A 22595-nucleotide genomic window follows, 5' to 3' on the forward strand; every position below is an offset into this window, starting at 1 on the left:
GGGCATCTCATGGGGCCCCCTACTGACCCCGGGCCCTCGGGCAGTGCCAGAGTTTCCAAATGGTCAGTCTGCCCCTGGTCCTAATTAATCAATTTGTCTAATAAATCGGCTGGGCATTGTTGCATTTTAATTATTCTAATACGAATCTGAACTACTTTGTGCTAGAAGAGTTGACTGAACTTTACATTTACTGCTTATTTGTGTTGGGTATTAGTTGTGGCAAGGGTACCAAGTATTGATTATGAAATTCATGGCTGAATCTAAAGTGTCAGAAGGGTTGAGGTGTTTGAAAGGTCAGGGCAGCTCCTGAGGACAAGCATCATTCAGCAGCCCTTACAAGCTAGCACTACACTTTGTGTTATTCCAACGGCTTTAATACTTTCTAAATCAGTGGCCTGGATCAGGAAAGAGAATCCGGAGCCTGGAGTTTCCTCTGACTTCATTTGCTGCATGTTTGTTCCAGATCAGTGGCTCAAAATATTGGAGACAGAATGTTTTGAAGGTTAGAAATCCCCACACCCCCAGCCATATCTCTCTCAGTACAGGTTTTATTTAAGTAGATGTTAACCATCTCCCGTCCGTCCGTGGCCCTGGGAGCACGTAGCACCGCGATCTGGTGCCCGCTGCGTCCTCCGAACACTGATCGTCATACGAGGTCCCGATCATGTGATCACTTATTGGCCAATCAGTGATCACATGCAGAGTAGTAAGCAAGATGTCACTTGTGACATCGTTGCTTACTACGTGTGAAATCTGTGAATGATCACAGAGGTCACATGGTACAAGGCTATTCACAACATCCTTGTATCATGTGACAAGCTGTGAGCAATCACAGCTCACACAGTAGTTCTCAATGGCTGCAAGAATGCAGCTAGAGAGAAGGAGAAATGATTGCTTTTAAATCCTTTATGGGTGTAAAAGCAATCAGTGTAAAAAAAAAAAAAATCATCACCCCCCACAAGTACAGTGTCACCATGGTGACACTGTACTGCTAGGGTGACAGTATGTAAAACAATAAAATAAATAAAAAATATAAAAATAAAATGTTTACAAATGATAATTTTTGGTTCTAAACTAATTTGGGTTATTTTTTTTTTACTAAAAATATAGCGGAATAAATTTTGGCCAAGATTTATGATGAAATACTATTTATTTGCAAAATTTTATAAGAAACTTTTTTTTCAAAATTTTTGGACTTTTTCATTTACATAGCAAAAAAAAAAAAATCCCAGTGGTGAATAAATACCACCAAAATAAAGCTTCATCTGTCTCAAAAAATGCTAAAAAATTCATATGGGTCCAGTGTTGCATGACCGCGCAATTGTCATTCAAAGTGTGATAGCACTGAAAGCTGAAAATTGGCCTGGACAGGAAGGGGGTAAAAGTGTCCGGACAGGAAGTGGTTAACAAATAACATAATTTACTAATTCTAATTGGAAGTTAAAAAACAAAAAACCCTTAAAAAAAGGGATCCACAAAATCTCTTAAGAAGAATTCCGGGTAAGAATAGGTTATAGTTATATTGGTCCAGCTTGGATAAATGTAACAGTATGTCTATACCATACCTGGCACATTCCCCTGGAAGCTGGAAATCATTGAACTAGACACAGCTTACTGTGGTGATCTCCCCTTGCTTCCGTGCCCTGTGCAGAGCAGCTGGTCTGGTGCATTCTGAACTCAGGAGGTTGCCGGTTATGCCCCACTTTCATGCAATTTATCTACGTTGTATTGAACTGCATTATGACGTTGTTCTTTGGTAGTCTGTGGATATCTAGTGTTGGTTTTTGGCTTCTGCAACTTGTTTACGATGTGATTTGGGCATCTTCCTCTGCCCTCCCCCTCCTGTTTGGGACTAATTGTTTAGTTTTAGCTGGACCCTTTCCACTCTCTTCCATGTTCCCTCAGTCCACGCTATTCAGACACAAGGCTTAGGAAAGTCATTGTCTTCTTACACTTCATAAGACTGAAAAAACAACTTCTGTACTGCAATTAGCTGAAGTAAAATTAGGTAGCATTCAACTTCTGTCTTATTGAAAATTTAGGCTGCCTGTGGATGGTACCAAGTCAGCAGGTGACCATACTCTGGCCAGATTGGGTCTAATAAGGTATGTCAATACATAAAGTGGCATTTGAAACTCAATTTTGGTATTTCGGCACGTGAGTCAGAGTGTGCTTTGTATTTTCTGAATAAATGCAAAGCACTCTCTGACTGGAAGAGGTGAAAAGGCTGGGTGGTAACGTCACACTCCGCACCTTGTGCATCAGAGTGTGATTTTGTTTCATTCATGAAATGCAAAGCAAGATTTGAATGGTGCTGGTGCCAAGCGACCAACCTGCTATATTCAGAATACAGTATGGCAACCGCTTGGCCTGGGACCCAGAGGCAAGTGGAGATCACTGGATTAGCGGCTCCATGTAGCTTACCAGCTTCCATGGGAATAACCCAGGTATGCATAGTTACATTGGTTCAAGCTGGACCAATATTAACTATGTATAAAATAAACATACCTGGAATTCTTCTTTAAATACAAATTTTACAAGATGCCCGCGGAGGGATGGGACCAAACGCCCGCGGAGGGATGGGACCAAACGCCCGCGGAGGGATGGGACCAAACGCCATCGACTGTTTTTCTCCATGGACATTAAGTGATAAAAGTTTGACACCAAATAAGTGATGTCATCAGTGTGTGGCCTTTCCTGGATGACCCATATGAGTTTGTTGGACATCCCATGCCAAAACCAATTGGGAATTTTTGCCTATTCAGCACAAAGAGCATTAGTTTGTTATTGATGTTGGATGAGAAGACCTGGCTCATAATTGGCATTTTAATTCATCATAAACATGTTCCGTAGGGTTGAGGTCAGGGCTATGTTGAGACCACTCAAGTTCCTCCACACCAAGTTCAAACCAATTCTGTATGGAGCTGGCTTTTTGCGCACAAGGGTACAGTCGTTGTGGAATAGAAAAGGACCTTCCCCAAACTGTGATCACAAGGTTGGAAGTGCACATCTGTCTAATATATCTTTGTGTGCTGCAGCATTAATGGTACCTTTTAAAAAACAAATTTAAAAATTAGGGGGCTGGTCACAATTTTTTTCGTCCAAACTGGTGTCCTGCTTTCATGTCTAACTATCCCCTATGATTTCTCGGGTAAGAGGACAAAATGCCCGCTGGTGATCTGAACAGCAGAGACGCCTGTTGGATCATGTAGTGGGATAGTGGCATGTCTACAGATGGGTTGGAATTGTGATAGTCAACAAATAAGCTTTTTTTCACCAAAAAGGTGCATTTCATCCTTCTCCTACCTAAGAATCCTGCCACCCACCTGATAGTTCCCCAGAGGACTATCAGGACCCCCCAGGTATTGAGAGTGACCCAACCTATCCCTATGAGGAGGCAGGGTTTATCTCCACCTACGATCAGGAAGAGTTGTGTGCCTTACCCTGCACGGTGACCACAACCTCACCAGATGTAAGCTCTTTGTTTTTCTTTTTTTTTCCCCCAATATCTGCATTTTTGGCTTGATCCAACAACTATAATACATACACACAGTACACTATAAGGGCTCTCCCGCCTCTGTTTTTTTCCAGTGGACACTATGATTTGCTTTTTTGGCTTGACCTGTTGGACCTCTGAGGACCACCACCACTCACACCCCTATTCCTTATGGTGACTAGATTAAATTGAACCTAACATCAGATATATTTTTCATGTTAATTGTATTTGTGCCAAGTCATGTGTACAAGTATTTACTACCTCTCCCAGGGACGAAAATGTCACATGAATGCGGTTGTCTGTGCAATTATTGGCTGTGTTGACAAATGTCTGACACAGAACAGCCCCTGCTGCAGTTTCTCACCTTGTGACTTGCTACAAAATGACAATGCTGTAGAATGATCACTGGAGTAGGGGAGGAGGGGGAGTAGTATAAGTTAATGCTTCTTCTGCCTGCAGCAGATTGATGACATCTCAGCCTAGGCAAAATCACTTCACTGGAGCTCAAGGCCTTTGTTTTCATTTTTAAAGATAAAGGTACACCTTTTATGAAAAATATATTTTTCCTTACATGTCAAATGTATTCATCCAGACTTGTAAAGATACTTGAAGGTCCACTGTAAAACCACATGTTTATATACAGTTGTGTTCAAAATAATAGCAGTGTGCTGAAAAAAGTTAAACAAACGTAACCAGTGCTCCAGTCTTCATACAACCAAGCAGACGCCAAAATGCCAACCGAAGAGGTGCAGCCCTTCTAAGATCGGGAAATCTGAGCACTAGTGGAAAAGAACAGACAAGGGCGCACTCTCATCGTGCATTATCCTCCTAATAGCTTTTATTTCCATCCACACAAATGCATTGGGAACACGACACATTCTATTGCAAATCAACACATGAAGAAAAATATATCAAATTTGTGTTGATCCTCTAAAAAAATTGAAGAAAAGTAAATATTAGACTGTTCAAAAAAATAGCAGTGTTTGTATTCTTCTTTACAAACTCAAACATTCACTATATAAACTGAAAAATGTTTGAAGATTTTGCTTTCCTTTGAATCACTTAACTACCTGCCGACCGCAGATAGCCGAATGACAGCTGCACTGCGGCCGGCCAGTCCTGAGTGGACGTCATATGACGTCCTCCCGGAACGCGCTCTCCTGCGCGCCCCAGGGGGCGCGCACCCGGCGATCTCCGTGATCGCTGTGTCCTACGGACACAGCTGATCACGTGATGTGGTAAAAGGCCAATCACAGCGGCCTTTTACCACGTGATCAGCGGTGTCCAATGACACGCTGATCAGAGGGAAATGCAAGTGCCGGTTCTCGGCTGCACTTTCCTCACGCTGTCAGATCGTGAGGAAAGTACTGCAGAGAACCGGCAGTTGTCAGAGCGGGGATCGGCACCGATCATCAGGGCACTGATGATCAGTGCCCTGATGATCGGTGTCCAGCAGTGCCACCCGCAAGTTCCGCCCACCTGTGCCCAGCAGTGCACCCACCTGTGCCCAGCAGTGCACCCACCTGTGCCACTCTGCAGTGTCACACACCTGTGCCCAGCAGTGCCACCCACCTGTGCCACCCACCTGTGCCCACCCACCTGTGCAGCCCAGCAGTGCTGCCAGTCAGTGCCACCAGTCAGTGCCCAGGGGTTGTGCCAGTCAGTGCTGTACATCTGTGTTGCATGGAGTCACCCAACTTCTGGCCCCTGTGATCAGGTATTCCAGCTCAGGATGATTGGACGACATTCCACAGTTCTTCTCTATTTCTTGGTTTTGCCTCAGAAACTGCATTTTTGATGTCACCCCACAAGTTTTCTATTGGATTAAGATCCGGGGATTGGGCTGGCCACTCCATAACGTCAATCTTGTTGGTCTGGAACCAAGATGTTGCACAATTACTGGTGTGTTTGGGGTCGTTGTCTTGTTGGAACACCCATTTCAAGGGCATTTCCTCTTCAGCATAAGGCAGCATGACCTCTTCAAGTATTCCGATGTATTCAAACTGATCCATGATCCCTGGTATGCGATAAATAGGCCCAACACCGTAGTATGAGAAACATCCCCATATTATGATGCTTGCACCACCATGCTTCACTGTCTTCACAGTGTACTGTGGCTTGAATTCAGTGTTTGGGGGTCGTCTGACAAACTGTCTCCGGCCACTAGACCCAAAAAGAACAATCTTACTTTCATCAGTCCACAAAATGTTGCGCCATTTCTCTTTGGCAAATTGTAACCTCTTCAGCACATGTCTTTTTTTCAACAGTGGGACTTTGCGGGGGCTTCTTGCAGATAGCTTGGCTTCACATAGGCGTCTTCTAATTGTAACAGTACTCACAGGGAACGTCACACCTTCTTTCATCTTCCTTGAGCTGATTGTTGGCTGAGTCGTTGCCATTTTGGCTATTCTTCTATCCATTCGAATGGTAGTTTTTTGCTTTCTTCCACGTCTTTCAGGTTTTGGTTGCCATTCTAAAGCATTTGCGATCATTTTAGCTGAGCAGCCTATCATTTTCTGCACTTCTTTATATGTTTCCCCCTCTCCAATCAACTTTTTAATCAAGGTACGTTGTTCTTCTGAACAATGTCTGGAACGACCCATTTTCCTCAGAATTTCAGAGAGAAATGCACTGTAACCAGCATGTACAACATTTGCTGCCTTCCTTCCTTAAATAAGGGCAATAATTGCCACCTGTTTTCAAAGAATGAATGACCTCACTAATAGAACTCCACACTGCTATTATTTTGAACACGCCCCTTTCAATTAGTGATTCAATTACACAGAATCAGCAGCATGCATGTCATGACTGTTGGGTCTGTTGGCTTTCTATTACTCTACTACACCTAATAGTAAATTATTTGCCATGTAGAAATATCATTTCTACCAAAAACAGTGATTGATCAGGTTAGTGATGTCTGACTGCTATTATTTTGAACACAACTGTACATGTTAAAAAAAAAAAACAAATTCCGAGATGGGTTCCACAAGCTAAATTGCCGTTCTGCATGACTCCACCCACTCATCTCAAAACCTAAATAAATCCTAGTGTGTTCTTTTTTATTTTTGGAATCATAAGGGCCTGTGTCAATGGGCTTTTGTTAATTTCAGAAAGGTTTTGCATACCAATGAAAGTCTACGAGTAACCAAAACCCACTTGAAGCAAGTCTGCCGCAGATCTAAATTCAAAATGCTAACATTGACGTATAAGCTGTTCATAACACTGCCCCAAACTACATCACCGATCTGGTATCCAAATACCACCCAACACGTACTCTTCGCTCCTCACAAGAACTCCTACTCTCTAGTTCCCTGGTCTCCTCCTCCCATGCCCGTATACAGGACTTCTCCAGGGCTTCCCCCATCCTCTGGAACTCCCTCCCCCAATCCATCAGACTATCACCTTACTCTCCTCACCTTTAGGTGCACCCTGAAAACCTATCTCTTCAGGGAAGCCTACCCCGCCCTCACCTAATTGCTGATCTCCTCCACTCTTCCTACCACTCCATCCCCCACAGCTATCTCCTCCTGTACCACTATCCCCTCCCTCCTAGAGTGTAAGCTCCAAGGAGCAGGGCCCTCAAACCCCTTTTGTATTGAATCGTATTGTTACTGTACTCTCTCATATTATATTGTAAAGCGCTGAGCAAACTATTGGCGCTCTATAAATCCTGTATAATAGTAATAATCAGAAGGTGACCAACTGCAGATCCAATGCACCTGTCAAGGAATTCTCAAGTGGGCACAGTGAACACAGGCCCCAAGTGAACCGGTAATGCCGAACCTGTATTTGTAGAGGGTTTAGGAGTTCCCCTTAGGCACACCCCACACTGACCCGAGTGAATGTTCTTAGCAAACAGAAATCAAACAAGAGAATCTTAGCTGGTGTCACAGGGTTTTACTGGCGCAATGCTCTGCAGATTCAACAATTGTTACATGAATTGAGTCATGCCCTAAAGGTCACAATGCGTTATTGGAATGATGCTTTTTGCACAGCACCTTGAAAAAAAAACAACAGAACAAAAGAAAAAAAAAAAAATGTTACACATAAGAGCAAACCAACCAAGCATTACGGTTTACTGGAGCAATGCTCTGCAAGTCTTACAATGTTACAGCGGGGCACTGGAGTGATGCTCTGCAGGTTTGAATGACAGGAGGAAAGGGTAAACAACAGTCATGTGAAAACCTTCCAGTACTCACTGCTACATAGTACACTGGAGCAATGCTCAGCCGCTGAGATTAATGGAACAGCAGAGGGTTAAAAGCAAGGCTCTACGATAGACACTAGCAATAAAGCCATTACTAGAGCAATGCTCTGCAGTATGGTTTACAGGCATTGGCGGTTACTGTAGACGGGGTTCAGTGGTGCTGCTGTAAACACTGAAAGGGGGGAGGAGCTTTCATAAGAGTAAAAAAACCCCCCCCAAAAAAACAAAACCAGAACAGCCCAGTCCAGCAACTACTTTGGATTCTGCATCCTTCCTGCCAGTATGCAGCTGCTCACTGGCGCCCCCTGTATCACCCTGGTGAGTTACTGCAGGTAGAATGAGGAGTTAAAATCTGCACAGCTGGAAATTTGGGGTTAACATCAGCAGATCTCATTGTATTTAATTTAAAAAAAAAAAATGCTATTTGTAGTTCACATGCAAGAGCTTTCATTAAAAACCTAGCCCCTCCTGTAACATTTACGGTTAATACTGCCAACATCTATTAAGATCTCCAAGACTGTGCCAAGTGTGCGTTAGTGGGTGCATACATCCAGAAAAGCTCAAACATCATAGATTAAGAGGAACAACTGGTTAACAGATGCAGCTGCTGGCATGTTGCTGTGTGGGTCTCTGGTAAGCTGCTGATTGGTCTGGCAAGGTAAAGGTTAACGCGGGAGCTGTGCTACTGGCCTCTGACAAGGATCTGGGGTGACGTATTCACACAAAGTGGGGGGACATTTATCCATCAGAATCAAACACACATTGTAGACGGAGAGGGCAGGAAAAAAAAAAAAGTTTTAGACCTGCAAAGAAGCACAGGCCACACATTTGCAAAAAAAAAAAAAGTTAAGAAAAAAAAAAAAGAAAGCACATCTGAAAACTGTAACCGCAGCATTTTTCTGGAACTGTTTGGCAATCGGGCAAACCATTGTGGTGAATGGGGCTTATTATGGGATTGTGACCACTGCAGGAGAATGACTGTCTATACTGAAAACAGATGCCACTCTGTGTGCATGTGGAGGAGATAACTGATCGTCAGCGGGCATCGCCGAGTCTGAATGGAGGTGCAGAACACCCGGACACGCAAGCCTGGCGTGGAGGAGAGGCGGCTTAAAGGCCTCGCCCTTCCCTGTAGTGCATGCATCCCTCCTTGAACTTCAGTCAAAGCAAGAAGGGCAGTAACAGTCTTATAGCAGCTCCTTGCACTTGACGGGGAAGGTTAGTGCTAGTTTTCCCCGCCATGACCAATATATAGCTTTGGAAATAAAAAAACAAAAAAAACAAAAACAAAAAATAAAAATGTAAATCGGAACAGGGATTTCTAATGGATAGGACTCTTCTTTAGGTCACCTTCAAGGGAGCCAAGGGAAGAGTATGAACCTCAAACCCTTTTTTAAAGGGTGATGGGGGGGGGGGGGTAGGATGATTCTTTGCTATACAAAGTAGAATGGGAAGAGAAGGGGGTAATGTGATACAAGTCAGCTGCGATTTTACACTTCTCTGCACCTCCCCTCCCCACACTGGTGGAGGGTCAGCTATCAAATAAAATTTCACTGAAAGTCTATAGCACCATAATCCACAGCTCGAAAGCCCCCCACCGTAAACGAAAGGTGGGGGAAGGGGGAAATCTGTCCTTACAGCAGTACCAACTTGGCGGCTTCACGTTTCTACCTCTCCACGCCTGGAAAGTTGCCGCTGTTCGGAGGCCGCGCATTAAGGTCACCGTTGTTATTGGTCAACGGCACTGGCTCTGGCAGTATGGAACGGCTTGGCTGAAGTGGAGAAAGGCGCCTTTCCAGTTCTGCTACGGTCTCTCTAGATGTGGAGGGTTGTGCAGAGTGCGGGGTGGAGGCGCGCGAGGCAGAATCTGTTGCCGTCTGGGAGCTGCGGTGGATTCGGTGGCTCACGATGATGTTGTTGCCGAATCCCCCCATCGATGCCATGGTTGTGCTCTGCTCCCTCTGAACCACTGCGGTCATCCCTCCTTCTGCCATAAGTCGCTGGATTCTGCTCAGAGCGTCCTCCTGTCCCTCGCCTGTCGGACATGAAGGGGCAGAGTATGAGGGAAGCGAAGGACTGTGGTATAATAGAGAGAGAAGCATAAACAAGTCCAGTATAAGAGGTCAGCTACAAAAAACAGCACGTTTTGGGAAGGTACCCACCCAGAAGCAGTGATAAAAAACAAACCACAATATGACAGTACAGTAACAAAACAAGATAGCTCTGTACAATAAAAGGATGTCCAGCCAAACCGTTACTCTTAGCTGTGGGGAAGGTTTAGGACCCCTGTATCAGGTTTTACTGCATTGATAGGTTTCCTCACACTTCCTGTCCAGCTCAAGTTCACTACACAGGAAAAAAAAGGGAACTTTCCAACAGCAACATATAGGGATCGATTTACTAAAAAACTCTGAAGAATGCAAAATCTGGTGCATCTGTACAGGGTAGCCAGTTTCTAACTTCAGCTTCAATTAAACACTTCCCGTCTGGCCGCTGTATATAAAAATGGCCGGACGGTGGCAGTGCAGGGGTGGGTTGCCATTCATAAATGGAGCCCGCCATTTTGTATTGTGCGCACTCCCAGGCCGTGATCCAGTGCCCGCTGTGTCCTCCGGTCGCTGTACGGGACCTCTGTGTGAGGTCCCGATCATGTGATCCCTGATTGGCCGATTAGTGATCACATGAATAGATGTAAGCAAGATGGCACTTGCTGACATCATTGCTTACTACGTGTGAAATCTGTGAATGATCACAGAGGTCACATGGTACGAGGCTATTCACAACAGCCTTGTACCATGTGACAAGCTGAGACCAATCACAGCTCACACAGTATTTCTCAATGGCTGCAAGAATGCAGTCAGAGAGAAGGAGAAATGATTGCTTTTACAGCCTTTATGGGTGTAAAAGCAATCAGTGTAAAAAAAAATTTAAAAATTGTCATCACCCCCCAGAAGTAGTACTATGGTGACACTGTACTGCTAGGGTAACAGTATGTAAAAAAAAATATAATAATATTAAAAAATAAAATAAAAATGTAAAAAGTTTTAAATTATAATTTTTGGTTATAAACCAATTTGGGTTTTTTTGTACTAAAAAGATAGATGAATACATTTTGTCCAAGATTTATGAAGAAAGATTATTTGCAAAATTTTATTAAAAAAAACACTTTTTTCAAGCTGTGACAAACTGTGACCAATCATAGCTCACACAGTATTTCTCAATGGCTGCAAGAATGCAGCCAGACAGAAGGAGAAATGATTGCTTCTACAGCCTTTATGGGTGTAAAAGCAATCAGTGTAAAAAAAAAAAAAAAAAAAAAAAAAAAAAAAACCATCACCCCCCACAAGTAGTATAGTGACACTGTACTGCTAGGGTGACAGTATGTTGAAAAAAATACAAAAATAAAAATGAAAAAAATTCTCAACAATTATAATTTGTGGTTATAAACCACTTTGTTTTTTTTTTTTTACTAAAAACATAAATGAATAAATGTTATGAAGAAAGATTTATTTGCAAAATTTTATAAGAAAAACACTTTTTTTCAAAATGTTTGGACTTTTTCATTTATATAGCAAAAAAAAATAAAAAAAATCCCAGTGGTGAATAAACACCCCCAAATAAAGTTTTATCGGTCTCAAAAAAATGCTAAAAAATTCATATGGGTACAGTGTTGCATGACCACGCAATCGTCAAAGTGTGATAGCGCTGAAAGCTGAAAATTGGCCTGGACAGGAAGGGGGTGAAAGTGTCCGGACATGAAGTGGTTAACCGCTTTAACCAAAAAAAACAAACAAACCTGGAAGTGGATTGGTTTCTATGGAAAGCGGCACCTGATTTTGCACTCTCCAGTTTTAGTAAATCAACCCCATACTTTATATATTAATTAAAAATGTTCTTGTTATTAAAGCAGGGGGAAGGCTAGAACCCATCATTTACCTCTGTCTGCATCTATATTATCATTTTGTTCCTCACTTCCTGTCTGGGTAAATTGTCAGCAAGGCAGGATGTACAGGAAAATCTCTCTAATGCAGGCCATACATGGTTCGAATTCTGAACGATTTTCGTACGAAAATCGGACCCAAGAATAATCGGCCGATTTTTGCTCTGTTAGTGGGGCAATGGCATCGGCCCATTTCGTTTATCGGGCATGCTGGAAAATTTGTGAAAATCATTTTCTAAACCATTGGTGGCACCATCAGATTACAGAACAAACGACATTTTGATTTTCGGACGAAAAAGCGTTGGTAATTCGAACCATGTACGGCCTGCATAAGGCCACACTAACACAGGCAATGCGATTTTATGTATTTATAGGACATTTTTAAATGGAAATAAATGCATGCCATTATTTTAAGTGTTATTCACACCTTGCATTAACCTGTGTTTAGGTGCATTTTGGTTTAACCCTCTTTAGAAAAAAAAAAAAAGAAATCATCAAAAATAGAAAAGTTTGGTTATAATTCCCAGATTATCTCCAATGTTTATTCAAATAAATGCAAGAAAGTCAAGCTAATGAAGGGTAACAGAACCCCAGATAGCAATAAATACCCAACAAAAGTTCACATCCTTCCCCACTCTATTCAAAACTAGAAAAAGAGATTTAGGTGTGACTTCCACTTGTACAGGCAGGCTTTAGTTTGAATGACCAGAGTGTACAGCAAGCATTTACAAAGCCTCTAGTCTGCTTTTAGCAGCTTTGCTGAAGATTTTAAAGCTACCTTCCGTTTTGGAGATGTTAACTCGATATTAAAGTGTCACTAAAGGAAAACCTTTTTTTTTTTTTTTTTAGTTTTGGACAGTGGAGAGGAATTAGTATTCTCGTGTCAGGTTCATTACGGTCTGTGCCCCCCATTACGGAGATTCACCCTTTTTGTCCTGTTTACTGTTGTATCCCTCCACTGGCTTCCGATTGCCCAACGGATAAAAAAATCAAAATACTAACATTGACGTACAAAGCTGTTCATAACACTGCCCCAAACTACATCACCAATCTGGTAACCAAATTCCACCCAAAACGAACTCTCCGCTCCTCACAAGACCTCCTACTTTCTAGTTCCCTGGTCTCCTCCTCCCATGCCCGACTCCAGGACTTCTCCAGGGCTTCCCCTATCCTCTGGAACTCCCTACCCCAATCCATCAGACTATCACCTACTCTCCTCACCTTTAGGCGCATTCTGAAAACCCATCTCTTCAGGGAAGCCTACCCCACCCTCACTTAACAGCCGATCTCCTCCACTCTTCCTACCACTCCATCCCCCACAGCTATTTCCTCCTGTACCACTATCCCCTCCCTCCTAGATTGTAAGCTCCAAGGAGCAGGGCCCTCGAACCCCTCGTGTATTGAATCGTATTGTTACTGTACTGTCTCCCATTATAATGTACAGCACTGAGCAAACTATTGGTGCTATATAAATACTGTATAATAATAATAATCAAAAGTAAAAGAAAATTCAAAATTTTTGGTTGAGAGCAGAGCAAATATACAGGGGATATGTTAATGGGAACGGTAGTTCTGTGACCCCCTGGGATTCCCTCAATTGGATGCATTTCCTCTCACTTCCTTTTTTGGAGAAGGGACAGGAAATGTAGGGAAATCTCCGCAAATGGGACACAATGGTTTCTCTGCCATGGTTTCTTTTAAAAGCTTTAACAGTCTCCTGAAGCTTTGTAAATGCTCACTGTACTGTTCATATATACACTGAAGTCTGTATGTACAAGGTCATATACAGGACAAAGAGGAGCTAGTGTTTAAATCCAAGCAATGATCTTCCTTTGGCTGCTGCACATAACACTGTTGCCCCAATTGGGAACAATGAGGTGTGTGCCAAGTCTAGTTCTACAGATAGGTGACATTTAATAAGGAACCAGTAATTCCTAATATAAACAGTGTGACAGACCCAACCGGGACAGGGGCTTTTGGAGGGAACTTCAGGCTAGCCTCTTGCCTTCTGACCATAGGCCCTGGTGTTTGAGGGGGCTTTATTCTTTGGTAGGTGTGTGCCTGGGGGACCTTTGGAGTAGCTTTACTTTGTGTTTTTTGGGGAGTCATGGACTTGCGTACAGACTATGAGAACTGGAGGACCCGGATACAGATTCGGGGCCTCTGTTTCGTTGTGGTATAGAATGAACAGCTCAAAGCAGCCTTGACTGCTTTAACCCCCTCCTAGACTCAAAGCAGATTATATTCAGCTCAAACCAACCTGATGCTGAGGTCTCCTATTTTACGCAATCGGTTTATTAAAGAGCTAGTAAAACGCAAGAAAGGTAAAAAAAAGTCCCCTGCAAGGTAATGTCATAATGTGCTAGCACACTATGTAAAACTTGCCTTAAAACGAAGCCCTCCAGCGGCGTGCTGTCACCGCTGCAGAGGCTTCCATCTTCATCCAGTCCTTCCAGGTTCGCGATCTCCGGCCGTCTGACAGGCCGGGCCACGATGACGTCACACCGGTGAATGCGCACGGGAGTCCTGGGCTATTGCACACAGCTCTGAAAGAATGGCACACGTTCCTTCAGAGCGCATGCGCCAACTTTAGGAAAGAGAAAATAACTCCTAAACGCTGCAGGTTTAGGAGGTATTCATTTTACTTAAAGGGAAGCTTTATTATAAGCTTACCTGTAGGTAAAATAAATTTAAAAAAGTTTACCACTTTAAGGTGTTCTATGTTTATTGTATTAATATGTACCTGTGTTTATCTATCCTGTCTAGGTGTGAAGTGTCTTTCTCCCATTGAGTAATTTCTCCATTATGTGCCTCCTAGGAGTGAATTCCCATTGTTAATTGAGAAATATATTATTTCTGTCTGGATGTGATTAGTTTTATGTCAACTTTAGCTTGTTACCTAACCATTGTGAGATGTGTACCCCGATGTGTAATATTTGTTTTTAATTGTTCAAGTGGGGACTGCCCCTATTTTTGAAGTGTATAAAAACCTACATTTCAGTTCATTCAGTTATGCTTTTGGTTTTTACCTCAACATCTTGTCTGTGTATGATGCTTGGGGTAAAAGGCTGGTATTAGCTGTCAGTCTGTTGGGTTTAGAGGGCAGGAGGCTTTGTTTGGCAGAGACACCCAAACTGGGTGCCAGGCGGTCCGTCACAAACAGAATGAGCTTAAAATGTTTATACAATAGGCAGCGGGTAGATGGTTAGCTGGCAATACTGCAATAGAAAACCCAACCACTTTTTAATACAGCGGGGAGATGTTAGACCCTCTATTGGGTTTATTTTGCAAATGTTTTCTTCACTGGGGAGATTACCCATCACTTCATTGATACCAGCATAAGATACAAGGGAAATGGTTATCACTGGGCTAGGAAGAGACAAAAAAAACAAAAAAAACAAAAAAAAAAAAAAAAAAAAAACAAAAAAAAAACATCCTCTTCCTAACTACTACGTTTTTGAAGCGGTGTCCCTCTTGGAGAGATTTCCCATTGCTTGCTATGCCCTCTGAAAGTCTATTACTATTTTGATCAAACTAAAAAGTATTTGCGGGACAAAAAGATCCGTATTTTAATTTCGTGTTATTGGGATTAAAAACAGTCAGGTCCTAACCTTTCCTTACTCTATCCAAAATGAAAGAGCTTTGGCTTTAGATATACATTAAAAGAAAAATCAGTCTGGTGGAGGTGGAAACATTAATCTAGATGTACTCAATTTAGAGCAGTCAGAAAACTGCATGTTACCTAATCAACAGCTTAAACAATATCATAATACGGCAATGGTAAAGAAGGGTTTGACAAGGCTGGGACATGCTATAAACCTCAAGTTGTTCAAACACAGCCAGAAGAGAAAACAAAACCTCTCATTGTAATCCATTTGAAAACATTACAAGGCAGGTACAAACAATACGCTTCCTGGGATAAAGCATTTCAGCCACTCGGGTCTTGATAACGTGCCAAGGGGTTGAAATGTGCAATCCTGGAAAGCATGTTTTTATTTTTACCCACCAGGAATGGTTTTCAAATAGATTACAGTTAAGGACTATATTTTACTGCAGCTGTGCTGATCAACTTGTGGTTTTAAACTTGACAATGTGGAATAGCACACAGATCATGCATCCAGGATCTACCTCCAATGACAGAACATGGATGGTGAGATGGTTTGGACATTTAACTGGGACAGGCTGTACACTAAATAGGAAGCTAATGTCTAGTCCCAGTCACCTCCAGGCCACGCTGCTACTCAGTGTACATTCACCTTTTTCAGAAAAAAAAAAAAAGGTGAACACTGTACACCAACCCCCCCCCCCCGCTTTTCCCCCCAAACACACTTTGGTCCCTGCTATATGTCCCTCCATATGTGATGAGCTGTCAGTACCCATGCAGCTGGTGCAGTGGCCCAGGGATTTAAAGAACTGAAATCCCTGCTAGTCTCCCTCTTCTTTCAAATTTCTGGAGCACTGCACTGGCTGCATGGGCACGGACAGCTCATCACCCACAAAGAGAAGTACAGTGGAGATCCGGGCGGGTGAGGCAGTAGGGAAGGTGAACAGTGTACGTTCACCTGTTAATTTTTTCAGAACACGAACCCTTTAAAAGTAGTCTTCAGCAGGGTTTCAACAATTACAACTTTTAGAGGGCTCCATCCAAGCTGGAGTTTTTAGATTTTAAGAGCACAGCTCAGCACGGTTTGTAATGCTTATTTTTAAGTGCATTAACAATTAATTGTTCCAGACAAGCTTTGGCGTCAAAAAGACTTGCACGTCTCTGGGGGTTCACTGCAGGGTGGAAAAATCTCTGGGAAAGGTTTGTCAATTGTGGTGTAAGATTTGAGACAGATCTATCCGAACTTGTGAAGTTAGCATATAAACACAGAAAAGTGATGGCAGAAAAAAGACCAAGTGGGTCATTGAGTCTTTTTTTTTTTAAATAACACCCCCCCCCCCCCCCGAATAATAAAAGTTGCCCGATAAAACATAACCGTTGGTTTATTAAAACTGGAGTGTGCGTCATCTGGTGCAGCTCTGCGCAGAAACCAATCAGCTTCCAGGTTTCTTTGGCCAAAGCTTAATTGAACAAGTTGACGTTAGAAGCTGATTGGCTACCACGTGTAGCTGCACCAGGTTTTGCAAATCATCCCTCATATACTGCACAGTACAAACAATACAGGAAAATTTACAACTATTCCAAATCCTGCAAGAGTCACTAAAACTTAGGTATGGATTTCAGGAATAGAGAAAACAAGTGAGCATTTCCTCACCTGATCCGGGGTTCTCCGTAGACTCCACATTCCCTTCTTGTGACTCCACTCTATTTCCCACCTCACTGGTGGAGCTGCCAGGTTGTGCTGCTTGCTCGGCACTAGAGCCTGCAGGTACAAAAGAAAAACAGAAAAAATGGTAACACTAAAAGCAGACACAGAATATAGAGCTGAAATAGGTACAAAACTCCTCAACAGTTTCTACCTACACTTAGCATCTTACTAACTATAGTGGAACGGGATTGGTATAGGTTTACTGTGCTTTGCCCTCCCTTACTAAACAAACCTGTTTATATGCACTCGTGTACAACTTATATCACAAAGCCCCATCAGCAGCATGTGTTCCTTTAGAAAAGGATTTTAACCACTTGCCTACCGGGCACTTCTACCCCCTTCCTGTCCAGGCCAATTTTCAGCTTTCAGTGCTGTCGCACTTTGAATGAAACATTGTACCCCTATGAAATGTTTATCTTTTCTCATAACTAGAGCTCTCTTTTGGTGGTATGTACTTGCCACTGGGTGTTTTACTTTTTGCGCTATAAACAAAAAAAAAAAAAGTAAAAAAAAAACAAAAAAAAACAAAAGTTTGTTTCTGTTCTACAATTTTTCAAACATTTAATTTTTTTCCTTCACTGATGTGCGTTGAGGCTGCACTGATGGGCACTAATGAGGTGGCACCGATAGGCAACACTGATGATGGATACTGATAGTCGGCACTGACGGGCACAGGTGGGCAGCACTGCTGGGCACCGATCATCAGTGCCCTGATGATCGGTGCCGATCCCTGCTCTGACAACTGCTGGTCCTCGGCAGTACTTTCCTCATGCTCTGACAGCGTGCGGAAAGTGCAGCTGAGAACCAGCCATTGCATTTCCCGGTGATCAGCATGTCATTGGACACGGCTGATCATGTGGTAAAAGGCCGCTGTGATTGGCCTTTTACCACATCACGTGATCAGCTGTCCCCGTTGGACACAGAGATCATGGAGATCACGTTCTGGGAGGACGTCATATGATGGCCTCCCAGAGCTGGCCGCTCACAGTGCTGCCGTCATTTGGCTATCTGCGGTCAGCAACTAGTTAAATTAACGGTTTGCATGACAGAATTGCTACTGTTGTGCATCACTTTGCAAGTGGTTGAATGATCAGATGAAAATAAGTCAGCTACCCACCCCAATTCTACTATCCAAATCATGGAGCCCCAATAAAAGTTTTCACCGAGAGACCTCCTAATAGTTATAGACTCACATGTAATCCATACCACCCCAATGTCAATTCTGATGAAGTCTGGTACCTGTATCCTCTCTTTCCTCTTCTCTTCCACAGAGTTGACTTTCTGCACCAAATTTCAGTCCAAAGACTGTATACCTAAAGTGTGTTCTTTTGAATCTCTTGTTAAATCATTGCCAATGCATGAACTGTATGCCTTAAAACTAACCAAACACCCAGACAACCAATCACAATGAGGAACATCATGTTCTGACAAACATAGAAAACCATCAAGAGATAACTTGCACCTTGATCACATACAAGTGGTAGAGACGACAGTTTGGGGCACAGCAAGCTAACACTGGTTCCAATAGTGGATTGTAAGCTTTAAAATCACAATAATTAATAATATAGAAGTCACCCTCTTAAAGGACAAAAACAGCTTGTGTCATATTTTCAAAAATTGCTAAAATAGTTGAACTACCACAATGTTATATATGTATGGTTTAACAAATTATGCTTTAAATCGAACCAGAGTGATCCCATGTGGTGCAATTTTTACCCATTCTTTTGAATAGGCTGCAAATTGCACCGGCCCTCAGAAAAAGTAATACATGCACTACTTTTAATAATGTGCTCCACCAAATCACATGATACTGTGGTAGCATGTAGTTTGGTGCGTGCAAACACACTGCATTTGTGATCTGCATTTGGGGTGCCTTAACATTACATGGACACCCACATGCAGATTGCAAGGGCAGTGCGTTTGAATGCGGTGCAGGATATGGGCACAGACCACTCCTTGCCTGCATTTCGCACCCTTTCTTTTGGCTGTAGGCACCGTGGAAGAACTTTATTTTCAAAGACACAAGAGAAACCTGAAGTCATTTCAATCCACTTTCAGCTCTGCTCATACCTCCTGCAGTGTACACAATTGTCCAAGTCACTGCTGGGAAGGGGCTGCAGAATGAAGGTAGCTGCTGAACTGAAACAAAGTACTTTCTGCTGCCAAACTTGAGGATGAATTACTCCAGAAAGCCTGCAGCTACAGTGGTCAGTGAGGGCTTGTTTTAAAGCTTATTTACTGCCTTTTGAGAACATGTCAATATTTGAAAGCCCATAGCCACAGTTCTATTAAAGCCATTTCAGCTACTTTCCAGTAACATATTACAAGTCTCTAAGAGAGCACAGACCAGAAACTAGCTTAAAAAAGAAAAGAAAAAGAAAAAAAAAAAAACCCAGTATCTGTGTTCTTGGCTCAGGCAGCCCACTCACCACATGATATACTATTATCAGGAAGGGATTTTTCTTTCAAAGTAAAACTTTCACACTAAAGTCTGCAAAATAAACAATACACCTACATCTTTTAAGCATTCAGAAGTTGAAGACAGGGCTGGAGAAATCTAGAGCTAAAGATGATACTCCCTATTCACATCACCCTAGGAGACTGAGAGTCCGTTTAAATTCATCTTGATAACAGGCTGTGATTTTTTTTTTTCTTTATCCTGAACACTAAAAGATGCACAGGAAAGCTTATATAAAATGTACAGCCTGAGGGTGTAATCAGAAGATAAGTGAGTCACTAAGGATGTAGATGACAATATGAAGTTTAACTCTTACCTTCTGAGACAGCAGGTCGAGTCTCTGGTACCTCCCGTTCTGTCTGAGTCTCTGCATTCTGCAACTGAGGGGCGGGGGTCTGAGTGCCCTGGGATGTCACCGAGGTGCTAGGATTGCGCGGCTGGAGACCAATAGCATTCATCAGACCCAAATCGCGATCTGAACGCCACGTGGCCCGGCTGGTCCTACAAGAACAGGCGTAATATGTAACACGTGTATAGCGCAGAGCTCACCCTCTTTAAACTATCAGCCCCTTTGTTTATTGGGTGCATTTAAATCAGAGGGATTATTATTCCTTTAACAGAAGTATAGATGATCCTTTTTATCATATGCTTACTTTTATTTGAGAAAACGTTTCGGGATCTTACCCCAAGCTAGATCATACAGTAAAGCTGAACTCCAAGCAGATATAAAAGACAAATTAACACAGCTCTGTAGTCAATACATCCTTAAATGTATTTTCTTTAAATGCAAGCTGTGTGAATACCTAAATGTAAATTAAGATCAGCCTCTTACAATCCCTGTACAGTGTGTGGGAGGCAGAAGAAGCACACAGAGCTCATCAGGTGTGTTGAAGTGCAAGGAGCATGCTGTTAGTAAGAGAGAGCAAAGTGACAGGGAGTTCATCAGTTTGCTGATTTACAGTCTGGAGCATGGAACAGACCTGAAAATGTTACTTTAACTGCAGCACAGAAAAATCAGGTCAGAATTTCAGTTACACGTGTATTCTGTATGATAGCGAATACCCTGTGGGAGTGCAGCTTCAATGTATTGCACTGTAATGACCACAGCATTGCTGAAAGCAGAAATTCTGAATAGGAGGCACAGTCCTTAATAAGTTAAATATTGCGGTTTCTCTGCATAAGTGAACAGTTTCCTTCCAGGTCTATGGTATTATTATTATTATACAGTATTTATAAAGTGCTGATAGTTCACTCAGCGCTGTACATCACAAAGGGGGACAGAACATGTGATAGAACAATACCAATACAATGCAAAACATGAGGGGATCGAGGTCCCTGCTCCTTGGAGCTTACAATCTAGGAGGGAGGGGATAGTGGTACAGGAGGAGATAGCTGTGGGGGATGGAGTGGTAGGAAGAGTAGAGGAGGTCGGCAGGTTAGCAGGGGGTGGGGTAGGCTTCCCTGAAGAGATGGGTTTTCAAAGGAGAGGAGAGTAGGTGATAATTTGATGGGATGCGGCAGGGAGTTCCAGAGGATGGGTGACACCCTGGAGAAGTCCTGGAGGCGGGCATGGGAGGAGGAGACCAGGGAACTAGAGAGAAGGAGGTCTTGTGAGGAGCGGAGTGTGCGTGCTGGGCGGTATGCCAATCACTTGAGTCTAGTCTCCAGAGTGCCTTGTGAGCCCCATAACCACATAGGAAGGTCAAAATGCAAATACCGATTTGTTAGCCAGGAAATCGGCCACACCCCCCTCCAGTGCAAGGGATACAAGTAATATGTGGTAGAACTTCGACTTGATGTGGAAGTGACCAGTACTTATGGAGTACCTTGAACTCCTAGATTGTAAGCTCGAAAGAGCAGGGCCCTCGAACCCCTCGTGTATCACATTGTATTGGTATTGTTCTGTCACATGTTCTGTCCCCCTTTGTAATGTACAGCGCTGAGCAAACCATTGGCGCTTTATAAATACTGTATAATAATAACAACTCAGGGCGCCTGCCGCACTCAGACAAACTTGTAACTTGAATTCCTTGACAAAAGTGACAGGTTCACTTTAAAACTGACCAATAATAAAAAAATGCATGTAAATTATAACTTACTATTCCGGGTCCACCCCTTACATTCATTGGATTTCAGTACATGTCGGTATACCATGGGGTGTAGTCTGCCTAGGAACAACCACTACACTAAACTGTTATCCACCCATCAAGGCATTTTCAACCAGGCCAGTGTTTGCAGAAGGGCTGAGAGCTCTTAACCACTTCCAGTCCGGACACTTTTACCCCCTTCCTGTCCAGGGCAATTTTCAGCTTTCAGTGCTATCACACTTTGAATGACAATTGCTCGGTCATGCAACACTGTAGCCAAATGAATTTTTTACCATTTTTTTGAGACAGATAAAGCTTTATTTTGGTGGTATTTATTCACCACTGGGATTTTTATTTTTTTTGCTATGTAAATGAAATGTCCAAAAATTTTGAAAATAAAGTTTTTTCAAATAACATTTTGGAAATAAATATTTCATCATAAATATTGGCCAAAATTTATTCCTTTATCTTTTTAGTAAAAAAAAAAAAATCCAAATTAGTTTAACACCAAAAATTATAATTTTTCAAAAAATTTTTTACATTTTTATTTTTTTTTTATATATATATATTTTTTTTTACATACTGTCACCCTAGCAGTACAGTGTCACCATGGTGACACTGTACTACTTGTGGGGGGCGATGATGATTTTTTTATTTTTTTTTACACTGAATGCTTTTACACCCATATAGGATGTAAAAGCAATCATTTCTCCTTCTCTCTGTCTGCATTCTTGCACTCATTGAGAAGTACTGAGTGATCTGTAATTGGTCACAGCTTGTCACATGGTACAAGGCTGTTGTGAATAGCCTCGTACCATGTGACCACTGTGATCATTCACAGATTTCACACGTAGTAAGCAATGATGTCACAAGTGACATCTTGCTTACTACTTTGCATGTGATCACTGATTGGCCAATCAGTGATCACACGATCGGGACCTCGTACAGAGGTCCCGTCCGAAGATCGGTGTTTCACTGTGTCCAGCGGGCACCAGATCGCGGTGCTGCGTGCTCCCAGGGAGCGCGCACAAGCAGGGTGCGGGAGGCCGTTTAGAAACGGCCACCCAACCCTGCAGCACCACCGTCCGGCCGTTT

General features: G+C 42.7%; 1 protein-coding gene across 2 annotated transcripts in view; it reads right to left on the bottom strand.

The window, feature by feature from the left end:
- Positions 1 to 7378: 7378 nt before the first annotated feature.
- Positions 7379 to 22595, bottom strand: part of AMBRA1 (autophagy and beclin 1 regulator 1) — a 203837-nt gene continuing 188620 nt past the window's right edge. The window contains exons 17-19 of one of the 2 annotated variants that reach the window (XM_089684559.1): positions 19730 to 19914; positions 16902 to 17009; positions 7379 to 9738 (exon numbers count right to left, since the gene is read on the bottom strand). In XM_089684559.1, coding sequence (XP_089540685.1) covers positions 9371 to 9738; positions 16902 to 17009; positions 19730 to 19914 — 661 coding nt within the window. In that variant the 3' untranslated portion in view covers positions 7379 to 9370. Of the gene's footprint in view, positions 9780 to 16901; positions 17010 to 19729; positions 19915 to 22595 lie in introns of both variants that reach the window. The other variant, XM_089684560.1, reaches the window with a different exon arrangement.

The sequence above is a fragment of the Staurois parvus genome, unplaced genomic scaffold, assembly GCF_062004578.1.
Source record: "Staurois parvus isolate SC_StPar_1 unplaced genomic scaffold, SC_StPar_1.0 ptg000350l, whole genome shotgun sequence".
In the NCBI taxonomy this organism is placed as follows: Eukaryota; Metazoa; Chordata; class Amphibia; order Anura; family Ranidae; genus Staurois; species Staurois parvus.